Source organism: Triticum aestivum, chromosome 3D (assembly GCF_018294505.1).
Source record: "Triticum aestivum cultivar Chinese Spring chromosome 3D, IWGSC CS RefSeq v2.1, whole genome shotgun sequence".
NCBI lineage: Eukaryota > Viridiplantae > Streptophyta > Magnoliopsida > Poales > Poaceae > Triticum > Triticum aestivum.
This window is the reverse complement of record NC_057802.1, coordinates 437,884,747-437,901,247: the sequence shown is the minus strand read 5'-3', so window position 1 is coordinate 437,901,247 and position 16,501 is coordinate 437,884,747. Positions and strand designations below refer to the sequence as shown.

Sequence of the window (16,501 nt, the reverse complement as noted above, 5' to 3'; positions counted from 1 at the left end):
GTGCCTTAAAGGCAACTGCCTTTGGGTCACTCACATGTGGGTCAGCCATCTGTTGGGACCACATGTCATGGACACAAAGGCAGGTGCCTTAAGGCACCGAAGCATAGTCCTGTCGGGGTGTTCGCGTGTGTCGGACGGACGCGTAGCACCCAGCCACCCCCCCCCCCCCCCCCAAAAAAAGGACGACGACAATATAAGTTCGCGCTTCCACGTTTCGGATTGAAATATCTGGCGGCCCCAATTCCAGCCTGCAAAATCTCTCTTCTCCACCGTCCCCTTCCGCGCCCAGATTGCTCACATCCCTAATTTGCCGCCAACCCTCGAATCGCCCCTCGTCTCGTCTCTTTCCCCACCGTTCCCCACCTCTGTGCCGGACGACGACGACGAAGACGACGGTCGCGCTTCACCACCACACGGGAGCTACCTCATCTACGCCCTCGTCCACCGCACCGGGTGGTCCACCGACAACGTCGGCCGCCACAACCAACGTGCCTCACAGACACCGAATTCCACCGCATCAGGTGCGCTTCACCGACGCCATCTCCCAGCTCACCGGGGCTACTTCACCGAGCATATCCTCGCACCTCCGCCCCCGAGGCCGTTGGGGCTTCACCAACGGTCTCGTCCACCACGTCATAGCGCTCCGCTGCCACTCAAGATCTGCATCCGTGCGCGGCCAGCCAACGCCAGCGCATCACCCTCAACGGCTCTGAAGTGACCCACACTCTAGCTAGGCGAGCATGCCCAAATGCCGGCCCGAACTAGGTATCCACACATCACTCCCTTGTGCACTGTTCCGACGATGTTTGGATATCCTTTCACTGCTCTCTTAGCTTACACGCCTATGCAACTTTGACTTTAACTCTTATTTCTTCTGGAGATATCATATGAAACAAGGAAATCCATTTTTTAGCGAAGCATGACGGCGCTACGGGATCTGGTACACATCCTGCACACCCGTATAACCTTGTAAGTATCCGTCCTCCGGTACAAAGGTCGATTCCTCTTATTTGATCAACCATTCGCCGTGTCAAAAATGCAGAGGGGGATGCAAGGAGCACAAGGCCTGCACATCCAAGCAAGTGGTAACATGGACTTGTACATGGAACATCCCAAGCGCAAGCAGAGCTGCAGTGAGCCTGTACAACGAGCTAGCGTAAGTCCCTGCATTTCATTTAATTCATACTGGCATTCGTGTATGATTTGTGTGCAGTGGCTGATCCACGAATTCAAGTTACCTGGGGCGAACATTTAACTTAAAAAATACGAAGGCACTTGCACTCCGGAAATCAACATAACTTGAGAAATGTGAAGCTACATGCACTTTGGAAACCAGCTAATGATCCAAAGTAGTTCAGATTATAAACACTAAATGATGCAAGCACCAAAAAACACAAAATGCAACATGGTGTACAAGGACTACAAACATGGTCTGTACCTGCTTGCATTATTCGTTCTCTGGCTGAAAATATCGAAGTGTAATTGCACGTATAACCAGTGCGCAAACTGCATATCAATATATCTATCCTGCACAAGTATGCCAATAGTTTCAAACAACAGATTAGAAAAGTATTTATGCTATGTTGTCATGATACGGGGACTTTCTGGTAGATGGCCTCGACGTTTCCTCAAGCTATGAAAATGCACTATAATTTGCTTGTCATCAATGCCTGCAAATCTCTGTCTCTCTCAACATAGTAGATCATCATTAGACACTAAATCCTTCAATGAGCTTGCAAAATGCTTGCATTAGATCCCTCATTAGACACTATATATTCATCACCAGGAGCATGTAAAATGTTTGCATCCAATCCTTCATTAGCAGTCTGTTCATTAGACACTTCAGGCTCAAGAACAACATGAGCTTGTATGTTTGCACCAGAAACTTGATTAGATACATCAGATTCAGTCAGTTCAGTATTGATTGGGGGAGTTATAAAATAAGTAGAAATTGGTTTCATTTTCTCATAGATTCCCTACATACAAGAAGTTTTACAACATCGTCAGGTTTAACTATTGGCCAGAAATTGAAGAGTTGAATTAGATATAATCAGGGATGTGATGTACCTGCTCGTTGCGCATGCTACTCTTGCAAGCTGCGACTGTCCGTTTGCGCAAGCTCGATGCCATGCCCGTGCTGCCGCCGCTGCCTCCCACGCAGGCTACACCCAGGGTTGGATCTTCATCTTCTTGTCCTTCCGTTCGCTTGAAGCCCGACGATCGCCCTCCAACGAGGGCGCGAGGAAGTGATGTGTCGGTCTGTCCAGCGGCGGCTAGGTTAGGAGCGAACCAGACTGGAGGCTGGAGCGAATGAATTGGGATTTTTCCTGCTGTCAATCGATATGGGAGGCGCTCGTTTGGGCCGCGAGCCTGCTATAGGGCCTGCCTTGCACTTATGTTATTGGCCCATCCAAATTGAAACATTTTTCTTCATTTTTTACATTGCCTGCTCGTGCGTTGGGACGAACAAAACTAGCGTGGGCCAACCTGGACGACTCAAACTAGGTGCACACTTTCCAGCCACCTGAGGCGGCCGCCCATACCAGCCCCTATGATGGCGTCGCCCCTTTTTGCGTGTATGATTGGATAGTGAAAAATATTCCAGTGGCGCTTTTGATTTACCCACAGAATGGTTGAATTGCTTGTTTCTATGAACTGAGTTCACCAATAATGTGAAGGATGCCAGTCTTTTCATCCTATTGTAGATTGCATAGATCTCGATATGCCAAAAGTAATCGCATAAAATATACAGTAAAAGCCAGTGTGATGTGTTTGGCTACAACTAGTCTGACTACACGTCCTCATATAACATATCAAGGACGCACCATCTTACCAGATTAACCATTCGACTTACCCATGCAGTGTGGGAAGAAAGAAGTATTGGGACTGTGTATCCAAGCAATTGATGCCATGGACTCCTTCGTACAACCTTGTAAGCGAAAAAGAAGTTGCAGTGTGCCTGTACAAAGAACTAGCGTAAGTTCAGTTACCTGCTTCTCGGAATTTTAGTTAGCCACTTATTGCAAAATTGTTCAATTACGTTGCTTGGCTTAATTTAGTTTGCTACTGATTACATAATGGCACAGCCTGTTAATCATATTGTAGACTGCGCCTATCTATGTGTTTGATACTTACTGTGAAGAATTACCTGTTTGCCTTAACTTAAATATCTACTTGTTTGTTTAACTGCTTTGCTGCTGCAACAGCGGATTACAATGATGTTAATAACTACTTTTCAGCATCCAATTGAAACTCTTTAATTCCTTGTTTGTTTAACTAGTTTGCTGTTATAACTCCCAGTTGAGATGTTTTGCTAACTTCAACTTTTCTGAATCCAATCGGAACTTTAATGGCAAAACAGGTTAGCCCAAGATCAAAGAGTGAGGTCCCCATGGACGTTGCATCATCCCACAGCAGTGGCACCGGCCCAATCGTGCATTATGAATTGCCAACTGCTGATGCTCTAGAGGCTAAACTAGTGGTAGAAAGAGATTCTGCTTCTGCACTTAAAGATGAAGTTGACATGTTGAGGAAGCAAACAGCACAATCACAAGCAGTACTCAAGACAACCATTAAATATTTGGTGGATTTCAAAACGAAGCAAGCCGAGACTGACCAGATTGTTAAGGTCCTGAAGGAAAAAAGGAAATTAAATTCCTACTTGGTAAATCATAGGTGAAATGTTCTTTCCATAGTTGAATAACCTTTGTGTTGTCTGTTCATGTAATCAATCAAACCATTTGTTTTAGAGATCATGTAATAATTGTTTTTTTTTGTTTTTTGGTTTGTAATTTTATTTGAGCACAAGTCTGTATTAATTGATAAGACTCGGAGATATTTCATTTGGATTGTTGTGCCAGACCTACAAATATGCCAATCGGGCTGAATGTGCATTCAGCAATAGTAGTAGTATAGATGGACCATAAGTGGCACGCATCGAAAAGGGCCAAGATGCTGGCTAAAAAAGGATGCTGTTGTAGCCAAAAAAAAGTACAGCGGCCTGGCTTATGTATGTTAGTTGATATTATTGATCCATATACTCTATAAGTGTTTATATGCCTGTTAGTTCTGTACATTCTTGGTTGATTGACTCGGCATTTGAATCTTGATACATCACTTGTGTACATATCTAAATGGGAGTACACATTATGCTGCGTGTGACATTTGAGTTGGACATGAAGTGTTCTAAATATTCGAATTCACCTTAAACTGGATTCTAGTTTCTGAATTTGAGTATCGGCATTTGTAAACCATATTCATATATGACAGTGGAATACATCATTGTCGTCCTTTTGAAGATATATAAAAACACATAGAATGATTTATTAAGATTCATATAGGAATACAAAATGGATTCGAATTTAGTTGCCAGGGTAAACGTGGATGCTTATTGTCCCAAAATTCGAAAGAAGCAGCAAAATGTCCACTCCCACGTCGGCTGCCCAAAGCCAAGTGTTTGGGAGATGGAAATTACTGTCTACCCATTACACGGACAATCCATCGGCCCGATTTCCACTTCTCTAAATAGGGGTAGGTTAGTAACTTCAATTAGACGTGACACGACCGCCTCTGAGCCCATTCCGACACGGTGGGCGTCAAACATGGGCGGCAAAACTCATTTGATTCAAGCTCGTCCGAAAGACCTCTGTTTCTCCCTCCATTCCCCATTCATACACGGTGGGCGGCAAAACAAACTCGACTCGGCCGAAATCGATGTAGGCAAATATTTTCAATAGGGGCAGGTTTGTAACTTCAGTCAGACGTGACACAACCGCCCTACCTGTCAGCCCCGTTCATACACTGTGGGCGCCAACCATGGGCGCCAACCACCCTCTCCTCGCCCGAAATCGCTCTGGGCAAATATTGGCGAGATGCGAGATTACCGTCCTATCCCCAACCGACGAGACGTCCAAATTTTAAACGGGGGCTAAGTTCGTAACTGTCCCATATTTCAGACAGGCGCGTCCCAAAAACATGGTTCCCCGTACCTCTCCCTCCATTTTCCCATTCATACACCGTCCGCGCTAGAACACCCCATCCCCACACCAGCCTCCGTCCGCCACCCCATCCATCGCCGCTGTCCTCCACCACATCCATCGCCACCGTCCTCCACCATGCCGGAGCGCCTACCAAGACCGCGTCGTCCGCTGCTAGAGATGGACGTTTCTCATCCACAGTGACAGACCAATAGCCTTGCATCGCCTCCTCTCGCTTCATCGGCGCCGTCGTCCTCTTTGCCGGGGCCGCTCACACGACCTTCTCTTCCACCGCAACGGGACTTATCCCCCGATGCACCCGTCTACCGTCGCAGATCTGCTTCAATGCCACCGACAGCCATCGCACCCTCGATGCCTACACGGCGCCGCAAGAGAGGTGGTACTTCATATCTCCTCAACTTTTTGATCTCAACCAGAAAATAGATCTTAACTTGGTTACTCTACTTTCTTTTCAGCTCTTAGAATTTAGTTCTTAGTTCAAAGCAAACAATGGATGCTAAATATCATTTCTCCGGTTTGCAGCTTCAAATCTGCCATGGCACAGCCATAATACGGTTTAATTGATCATGCTTAGGGTTTAATTAATCATGTTGGTTCCGTGGTGGTTTCTTTAATAGAAATCGGAGGGGAAACCCTCTTTTGCTAAAAAAATATGCTTAGTGTTTCCCCCTTTTATGATCACTATACGATCAGAATACGTGCTTCGTGTCATAATAACACTGCTCCACCCATCAAGCTAAACAAGCTTAGTTGTTCAAATACGAATCTGATATTATTAAAGCAGAGTTGTTTAATTGGTCAGCTAAATGTTCCTAAATTAGTTTCGAAAATGCATGTTCGCCGCTCGGGTGTGTATCTCTACAGGGTGCCCACGGTGGGCCGGCCCACCCTGGGAATTTGGGTTGTCCCAGGCCCCGATTCCCCTCTGTTCTGCTGCGCGCTTCCGATCTCTACTCGCCCCGAGCCGCCTGCCTCGCCGACGACTTGCCGTCCCCGGACGGCATGACTCTAGGAGGAGACGCCGGACTAACAGGAGGCCTGGAGCCGCTCGCCCAACAGCGTCACCGCTGCCCGGGCGCGCCGCCGTGCCTACCTTCCCAGTCCGTTCAGGGCTCAGGCGTGCAGCACGCACCAAGCCAACCCAATTTATCCCGAGATACGTCCTCAACACTCAGCAGCCACTCCTCATCACCCATTTTCTAATTGGTTCATTATTCATTAGGCAGGACTGTCATTAGGGTTTGTTGTGTGCTCGGTGCTACCTACACTTAATGGTTCAGATGTATTTCGGTAATCATTAGTACCTCTAAAGTTCACAGGGTTTTCAAAATTCCGGCCCTCGGAACAAAAACTAGTCATTTTGGATTGTTGGTCGTAGTGACATTAACCCAGATTACTACTGCAAGCCAGGTTTGTTGACAATTTTACTTGTCTTTCTTACTTATTCGATATAATATCCAATTATTCACGTCGATTAGTTGCAAACAATAAGTGCTAGACAAACTTCTTCATTCAGATTTTGGACGGTCTCTTACTGCAGTTACAATTCTACATACTTGTCCTAGTAAGCTCACAAGTAAATGATTGATTCACTACATCTATGCTTGCCTTGTCATATTTGTTGTCAATTTTCTTTTAGGGTGGACCACCCTGTTTCTAAATACTGGAACCGTAGACATGAGTGAATAGTATTTCTCTATGTGATCTCTTCCATCATGTGTGGGTAACGAACACTGCATTGTATAGAAAGAAAGTGTCATTTCCAACTTTTACATGGGTTTTGATCTTTTACATGGAATACAATCTGCCTACTTGCTTTGTGTCGCACTACCAACACTCCACCCTTGAAGCTAAACATTACGCCACTCATAATTGCTTAGTTTATTTGTTCAAATACGAATTTCATATGATTCTAATGTTCCTACTTTAGTTTTGGAATGTGTGCCTGCCTGTTATAGAGACATAAGGGGTTTGTATTTCTGTGTGTGGTCTGGTCAGCACGGTTGGGGAGGTGAACTTTGCATATGCAGGGGTTTATAGGGAGACACTCTCCGAGTTGAATCCGCAATGCATTCCATAGATAATCTGACTACTTTTTATGTTTTCATGAATCTCATATTCTGAACAGCATCATAATGATTATGAGCTTGCGCGCATGAAAATAATAAAGCAGAACAATGCCATGGCTGTCAAACTTGGCATTAAGGGACTGAAATCAAGTCTGGATGCAATGCAATGCAAACGCTCTCCACCTACAGATTCATGCTCAGAATATGATCTTAACAGTGATTCTAAGCTAGAGGGAGACCTAAGTCAATGTAGCTCCCTAGTGGAGGAGTCAGAGGAAGGTGCCCTATCTTATTCACCCATCAAGGTACTTGCTCTAACTTTCCAAGGTTACATTGCTCGCACATATCTTGCAACTGATGCTTTGCATTGCTTCTACTTTGTTGAACTGCCATTAGCTTAGTTTACACATCGCGTATGTGAATACGCCCTGCCTATCCATTTTCAGTACATATTCCATCTGTCATCATACCATATTTATCCATTCAAATGTTGTTCTTGTGTATCAGACGTTCAAAAGGAAGAGGGCGATTGCTGATCGTGGAGGAGCACAAGCAAAGTATTTGGAAAAGGTAGTGGCTCCTGATAAATCAAATAGCCCATTAGGTGTAGTTGCAATATCACCTGACCCACAAAATACCCCAACTCTAGCAGACTCTAGCCCTACTACACTGGTCATTTCTGATGCCCCAACTCAGCAGACCCCAACTGCAGCAAACAGTATGATTATGCCAGTTGACATAGCACCAGCTGTACGACGCAAAACCCCCATTCCAGCAAAGAGTACACCAAATCCAGTTGCCAAATCCCTTTTCAAACCAGAGAGAGCCCCAATTGCAGCAAATAGGACCCCTGTTCCATTTCTTCCTAGTTTAGAAGACGAAGCTTATGTTGTTGTCAGGAACTTTGTGCGCATCTTTCCTTCATGGAAAGATTATACCGCAGACACAGAACAATTTCCAGTCTTCCTCCGCAACTTACGCGTAAGTAATGTACTAATGTTATTCATGGTCATTACTGCATATGTTTCTGCTGACAGAAGACACAAGATTTCATTCTTTTAAATAGGCGAGGAGCAAACTGGATTGTGATGACGAGCAAGGGTTGGTTGCGCTTTTCAAGCACTCGTTGATGAAGTATCATTCCTACCTGAGGCAAGCGCACTTCGATGGCAAGCCTCTGAACGAAATTTCTGTAAAGTCTCCGGTGCTACATTTATCCGACAGTGACTGGAATAATCTTGTTACACATTGGTCTCGGCTGCAGCGTAAGGTACTGTCTATGATATCACATCACAATTTGAACTACATTTCTGCATTTTCCTTAATGTCTCACTTGTACGAAAACTGTTAGCAGAAGAACATTCGTTCTCAAGGGACCACAGAATCTCGCAACTATACTGCACACTTCATTGCTCTTGTGAGTACCTCTTTCCCTGTATGACCATACTTACTTTCATAGTTGTTTGATTATGTAGCATCACTGCACATGCTAGCCTCATAATCGTCCATTTGGTGGACATTATAAGATCAGTATGGACTCTTACATAAATTTAGAATCAACCCAATGCTTTTGAAGAGGTTTAGCTCTGCAGTCCTCTTGTAAGGACTGAACGTGGTCTATCACTGTACTTACATTAACAGCTACTCCCTCCGTCCCATAATATAAGAACATTTTGTACAGTATACCAGTGTTCAAAACACTCTTGTATTATGGGAAGAGGGATTGGTTCATTTTGTAGCATTCTGCATCTTATCTCCCTCGCCCACCATTTACTAAAAAAGATCAGATCTATATTTAATCTTACCAACAAGTAGAATACACAGACAATGCCAGTGCAGAAGTGTAGCCCATTGCTCTTATCAGTACATTTTGTCCTGTAACGCTTGTACTTCCAGGGATTGGTAGTTGATTATGTAGCATCAATCTGCATCTTATCTTCATTATCCTCTATCCCTTCCAGTATTATCATATCTATAATTACTCTCTACAAAATGTAGAGTACATGCAATGCTTATGAAGAAGATTCTGTGCTGAAATTCATGAGTTATCCTTCCCTTGACATGGAGAAGGGCATTATAAAGTCGGTGTTAACTATTAATGTAAGTCAGTCCTTCTAAAGCCTTTATCCTCAACTGCTGTTTAATTTGCTCATACTCCCTATCGTTTACTGCTGTTTAGTTTGCTGTTTCTACCAAAATGCATGTTCATAAGAACCGTAAGTTCTATGTTTTACTTGTAAAACCAAATTCCTTATTCATACCATGCACATTACTTAATACTCCCTATATGTATGCTTGTTTTTGTGGATCTATAATCCAGTGTGTGGTGAAGCAGCCCACGTTTGCACCTTGTCATCTCCTGTTTTATCTTACTGATGTGGCTTATGATATGAACAACATGCCATGCACATTATCCAAAATAGATACAATGATTTTCTTTGCCCTTCATCTATGCTTGTTATGTTGACATGGTAATCCAGTAGTGTGGTGAAGCTCCCCGCATTATGAAAAATGCCAAATTATGCTATTGATATTTTGAACTTACTCTTTATTTTCTAATTTGAAATTGGATAGAATTGACAGAACAGTTATCATCTTTGTTTATACACGTGCAAAACCTGTCATCTCTCTGCTTTGTTTCAGGGTGATATGCCTGATGGCATGCACAAGTCTGCTGAAGGCTGTGAGACAAACCCAACATATATTGCAGCAAAGAAGGCAAAACATCCTCAAGATAGCGAGACAACCCCAAAGTCTTGTCTTGATGCAGTGTTCAAGTTACTTGAGACTAACAGTCAGACAAGCTCAAGTTACTTGAGATTAACAGTCAGACAAGCTCACAGAATTCGTTGTGTGAATCAGTTCGACTTCTTGAGTCCCAAGTTCTAGTAGAAAGGCATTATGCAACTCAACTTCGACTTGAAGTCCTGTCTCTAAGAAAGATTGCGGAGAACACCAATGAGAACCTCATCGCTAAACAGCTACACCTGGAAGCTATGACCGACATGCTAGGGCGGTCTCACAGCCTTGCTCAGTAGCTTGCGCAGTAGTTCCCCCGCAAGGCTAACCTTTCTTGAACTGTCTTGGAAGTGGTCTCGGTTCAGTATTATTTTGTTACGCTGCAATGGTGCCCAGTTTTTGTAATCTGCTTCTTCGTTGCGCTTTATGATCACTGGTGGAGAACTTCGATGCCCAGTGGATGTAATATACCTTAAATCCTTTATTGTATAGTGTAGGTTTATTCTTAGTTACTATGCCGTAATTTCTTAATTGTATAGAGTAGGTTTGTTCTTAATTCCTACTAGTTACTGCCATCATTCGCTATCTGAAAAAAATCAGATGTAGTCGACCGGACCGAAACATTCGACTCTAACGGGCCAAGTTTTTTGCGGGCCACAATTGGGCCGGCCTGCGTCTTTCTTGGGCCCGAATGATTGGGGCCTTCACACATTGCGCCAGGCCCAAACTTACACCGGCCTATATTTTAGTTGGGCCTTTTGTCGACCCAGTGCTTAGTTTGGCCCAGGTAGCGTTGGGCCATTAACAAGCTGAATATTGTACTGGCCTGTTACGGCCGAGATGAAACCACGGGCCTTTAGCAGGCCAAAATGCATGTTGGGCCTCAATTTTCACTAGTCGTCGACGGGCCTTCAGCAGGCCGAAATGTAGACCGGGCCGTTTTGGGCCCAGTTAGCTCACGGGCTGTTACCAGGCCGAAACATATCTCGGGCCTTAGTTGGCCCACTGATATCATGGGCCTTTAAGAGGCCGAAAGCTTAGCACAGGCATCAACGGGCCGAATTACGCGACAGGCCTTTAACAGGCCCAAAGTCACGTTGGGCTTAACTGTTGCCACCTTTAGCACGGGCCGTTAGTGGGCTCGATGTCCCGTCGGACCATATATGGCCCATGGGCAGCACGGGCCATTCCCAGGCCGAAAGTCACACCGGGCTGAAATGGGCCCATGTCTACATCAGGCCTCTAACAGGCCGAAAGTCACTGGGCTGTAGTTGGGCCCAAATATTCAGCGAACAATTAACGGGCCAGATCTGGCTTCGGGCCGCAAATGGGCCCAAATATTCGGCGAACAATTAACGGGCCAGATCTGGCTTCGGGCCGCAAATGGGCCCAAATATTGGGCGAACAATTAATGGGCCAGATCTGGCTTCGGGCCGTAAATGTGCCCAAATATTGGGCGAACAATTAACGGGCCAGATCTGGCTTCGGGCCGTAGATGGGCCTTTATTAAGCAGACCGTTATTGGGCTGGCCCACTAGTACCTGATTAAGTTATACGGGCCTTTGACTGGGTCGGCCTTTTTAACCTATATGGGCCTCTGTTGGGCCCAACCACGTGTCAACGTATCATAGGCATGTCTCCTCCAATGGACGGGCGACATCTGGCCCACTGACGAGCTGACAGGTGTTCCCTTCGGCCAATCAGAATTTTACACGTGGAAATTTCCCATTGGTCAGGGCTGTTAACGGGTTATCGGATCCAAAATCCGACCTGATAGCTTAACGGCGTTCCGTTACGGTGGATGCCATGTGTGGGTCATCCTTGACGAAAGCACTTCTGTGACGCGCGATTTATCGTCATGGAAGTGGACACTTGCGTGATGATAATTTTGGTAATGTCATGGAACACTTCTACGACAGCACAGGTATGACTATCTTGATTCTGTCATAAATTTGTCATGGATGTACATGCATGACAAAAAACGCGACCTACTGTAACAAACACGTATCATCACGGAAGTGTATTTTTTTTATAGTGATATGCAATAACTAGATGTGCCTTAGACAGATCCATGTCCAAATGCATAAGCTGCCCGACTCAGAGAATTCGTCATTCATTTGATAATGCACAAGACCTTTTTTTTGAAAATGAGGTGGTGACTCAAGGCCTAGCTTATATTTCCAAATAGGCACAGAGCCTGGAAAGGTTCGGTTACATAGCTTGTGAAATGCACCAGGGTGCAAGGACACAAGCAGCCTAGAACAAAAGAGAGAGAAACAGAGAACGAAAGAAAGGAAAAGGAAGGAGGGGAGGGGAGGACATATGTAGGTCTGGTCTAGCCGTTGATCATATTAGACCAATAATGCAAGTCATCCTTGTCTCTCTGCTTTGTAGTTCTGTTGGACCAAAGACGTATCAAATCAGCTGCATGGAACCTAATGTAAGACTCCGTCCAGCACTTGTTGTTGAAAGTCGATCGTTCCTAGCTTGCCAGACGGTGACAACACAAGCCGCAAAAGTAACATTCCATTTATGCTTGAAAGCAAGCTGATCCACCGCCTGACAAACAAAAGACTGGATATCAGGAGAGTGAAGGGCCAAAGGACCCAACAGAAGCCTATGCCAGAGGGCGTTAACCGGACGGCATCGAAGCAACAAGTGATCAACCGATTCAAGGGCGGGGCAGAGATCACACCTAGCGTTTGAGTCAGCTACTGACCAGCCCTTCCGAGCCATATTGTCTTTTGTATTCAAGCGCCCCCAGAAGACAAGCCACAAGAACACCCTATGCTTCAGTGGTATAATGGGGTCCCAAACCCACGGAACAGGAGCCCAACGCACGCCGCGGAAACTGAGTAGCTTGTAGAAATAGCTTGTGCTGAGCCTGCTGCCAGCCAGCGAAGGGGCGCGGGTGTCTAGGAGCGAAGTGGTAGCGGTAACATTCACAAGCAGTTGATCCAAGGCGAGCAGCTCTTGGGTTGCTAGCTGGGGAAGATTGGGGTGAAGACGCACATTCCAACCTTCCACCGAAAACTGAGACTGAACCGAACAATACTGGTTGCGAGCGAAGGAGTATAAGACCGGGAAGAGGTGTCTCAGCCTGCCAACTTCCAATCACTGTTCATGCCAAAAGGAGACATGGGAACCAAGGCCAACAGAGCAACGAGTGGAAGACATGACCAGAGAAATGCAGCCTTTAAAACCCTTCCATATGGCCGTATCCTTGTGGTTGCTGCCCAAAGGTAGGATAGCCTTGCAGTACTGAGATGCAAACCAGCGGTAGCAAGGAATGTCTGAGGATTGAAGAATTTTTGCCACAAACTTGCAAGGCATAACCTCATTATGAGCGTGTAAATCTCTAATGCCCAGACCTCCATTAGCACGGGGAGAACCACCTTGTCCCAAGCCACGAGGCACTGACCACCTTTGATCTTGTTCTTGCCTTGCCAGAAGAAAGCTCGAAGGAGGCCCTCCAGCTTGCTAAGTGGTTCCTTGGGCCACGGAAAGCAAGTCATGAAATAACTCGGTATACTTGCCAGCACTGAGTTAATGAGCGTGAGATGCCCTCCCCAGGAAAGAAAGGTGGCCAGCCAACCAGAGAGACGGCGATCAACTCTGTGAATAACCGGAAGCAGCATACCATGCTTGATCTTATGCAGAGAAAGGGGCATCCCCAAGTAAGTACATGGGAAGGAGGAGATCGGGCAGCCAAGCGTTTGAGCAATCTCTGCTGCCACCTCCGCATCAACACAGAACGACACTAGCTGCTTTTGTGGAAGTTAATTGACAACCCAGAGAAGTCTGAGAAAGCCGTTAGGATATGCTTGATCACAGTAGCCTGTTGTACATTGCCCTAGAAGATAATCATCGTGTCGTCCGCGTATTGTAGCACCGGAAAAAGATCGTCAGACCCAAGAGGGTGCAAGAGGTTGCCGCTTTGGAAATGCAAGCAACATAGTCTTTGTAGCACATCAGCAACCAGAATAAAGAGGTAAGGCAATACAGAGTCTCCCTGCCGAAAACCCCGTTTTGCTTGGATGGGAGCACCCACCTCCCCATTCATCAGCACCCTAGAGCGTCCCGTTGAAAGGAGTGCATGAATCCACTGTATCCACCTTGAAGGGAAGCCCCTGATGCTCAAGATCTGTGTAAGGCAGCCCCAGCTAACAGAATCGAAAGCCTTGCGAAAATCCAGCTTGAGGGCAATGACAGGCAACTTCCTCTTATGTGCTGCCTGTATCATTTCAGCTGCTAAAGCAAAGTTTTCCACAATAGATCGACCTCTCAGGAACCCTGACTGCAAGGAGTGCACCAAATCTGGTATGCGCCTTTGCAACATGTTTTTCATGACTTTGGACACCAACTTAGGAGCGCTATGTACCAGAGAAATTGGCCGGAAATCTCGCATCTCCAGTCTGTTTTTGGCAGCAGCGTGATGGAAGCAGTATTGACACCGTCCAGAGCGACGCGGTTGGTCTGGAAATCTTCGAAAAACATGAGCAGGTCATCCTTTATCAAATTCTTAAAGGCCTTGTAAAACTCATTAGTGAACCCATCTGGACCCGGGCTTATGTTGTTTGGTGCACTATCGATAGCGTGGACAATCTCAGCCCAGGAGAAAGCACCGGCCAGCTCGGAGAGGTCGGCCGAGCTGTACAGCTCATTGAGCTGAACCGTTGGCATGGAGAGAGCAGGCTGACCCAAGATATCAGTGAAGTATGTAGTAGCCAAGCTGAGCTTCTGGTCATTCTGATAGTGGTGCACACCATCGTGCAAAAGAACCTTCACTTTGTTTCTTCTTGCCTGACAATTGGCTGCTGCATGGAAGAAAAGACTATTTTCATCACCGGATACACACCAGCGCAACTTGGCCCGTCAACGCCACAAAGCAGTCTGCCACAAGATCAGTTGTTCCGCCATGGCATATGCTGATTCATGGAGGACTACTTCGAGTATAGAAAGCAGCGTTCAAGTAACTGACCACATGTTTATTATTTGCAATGAGTACCTTAAGGCTGGACTGGCATCTGCTCCACTAGCGTAAGGCAGCCCAGACCCGTCGCATCTTAAAATTGATGAGCGATGCAGAAGAAGAAATATATCTGGTGCCTCGTGACCAACAGTCCTGGATAATGTTCCTAGACTCCTCCATCTGAAGCCAGTGGTTCTGTACCCTGAACAGCCTGCTTCTGGTCATCTCTGCCTGGAGTTGAACTAAGATGGGTGTGTGATCGGAAGTTGTAGCAGGCACACAAGAAGCAGAGGTATGTAGAAAACTTAAATTCCAGGCGGCATTCACAAGAATGCGGTCCAGCCGGACAAGAGTGGGGGAGGATATTTTGTTGGACCAAGTGAACATCCTATTGTCGATCTGTATATCATCCAGCCCGTGCTCCCTGGCCCAACCATTGAACAACTCCATAAGGTTCCAGTTAATTTGACCACGGGATTTTTCATGAGCAAAACGATACATATTGAAGTCGCCCAGCACAATCCAAGGTAAACCTGCCCCTGTTGCAACACTAGACACTGCTTCATAAAACACAGCCCGATCATTGCCCGAGCATGGAGCATAAACAACGGTAAGCAGAAAGGAGTTGGCAGAGGTTGTTGATGACATTCTGACGGTGACATGATACCGGTGTGCGGCCACAAGCTGACCAAGAACATAACTAGAATCCCAGGCAACCAGGATTCCCCCAGCAGTTCCATCCGAAGGCATGGCAACATGATCCTTGTATGATGCGGGTAGAAAGGACCGCAGCTTAAAGAGGAAGAGGGAGGGCAGCTTTGTTTCCTGCAAGCATACAACACTGGGGCAGCAAGAGGTTATAACATCACGAACCAGTGAGCACTTGTCATCATCGCCAAGGCCGCGTACATTCCAGTTTAGGATCTTCATAGTGTAAAGAAGAGCACACCACCCGTAAGAGAGAAATAGAAACACAAATGCATGCTTGAGTAGATGCAGAAGAGGAGGCATAACATTGATCGATGCTGATACAACCGACGACTAACACGACACAAACTGATGCAGGGCATGAGAGACTCCAGTACACAATGACAGACAAAGAACAGCCTAAGGCAACAGGCTAACTGACAGCAACTAGCAGACTGACGAAAAACAATGCGAACTAACAGCAGCAGACTCATGACAGAAACAAATCTGAACCGACTAGCCCAAAGGCTTACAGTAGCATTGGCCGGAGAACTTTACATTTGGGTTGTCGAGGACATGCACAGAGGAAGCAGAGGGGTCGCTGGAAGTAGAGGAGGCCGCCGCATCCGTGGAGGCAGCCCGGGCCCTAGCTTGGTCGAGGATGGTAGCAGCGTTGAGGCCACATTAATCTGCAATCATCTTCAGCTTGCCCCTGGTCAGCGGTGCCGGAGTTGCCACAAGGGGCAGCTCCAGCAGACCGGCCACCGCTTTCGCCTTCTTGCGGCGCGAGGAGGAGGAGCTGGAACGGCGGGGAGCACCACCACTCGATTCGGACGCAGAAGCCGCCGCCTTCCGCTTGGACGCACGCTCGATGGAACCCATGCGCACGCCGTCGTACGCGTTGCGGATGCGCAGACTCCGCCTGGGGGATGATGCGGTCACCCTCCGGGACGACAGCTGGTGAAGGCAGATCTTCCGCCCCCTGCTTTTCTGGATCAGCAGCAGCAGGCTCGAGATTCAGATCGAGCGTGCCACGG

General features: G+C 46.5%; 1 protein-coding gene and 1 pseudogene across 1 annotated transcript; one reads left to right on the top strand and one right to left on the bottom strand.

The window, feature by feature from the left end:
• The window catches only part of LOC123079453 (zealexin A1 synthase-like), a 54,809-nt pseudogene that overhangs the window by 26,811 nt on the left and 11,497 nt on the right, over nucleotides 1-16,501 (top strand).
• LOC123079454 (uncharacterized) lies at nucleotides 11,931-16,495 on the bottom strand. Its single transcript, XM_044502227.1, has 2 exons — nucleotides 12,501-16,495; nucleotides 11,931-12,364 (listed from the first exon to the last, which is right to left on the bottom strand). The coding sequence occupies exon 1, from the start codon at nucleotides 15,786-15,788 to the stop codon at nucleotides 14,841-14,843; it is 948 nt and encodes a 315-aa protein (XP_044358162.1). The 5' UTR covers nucleotides 15,789-16,495; the 3' UTR covers nucleotides 11,931-12,364; nucleotides 12,501-14,840.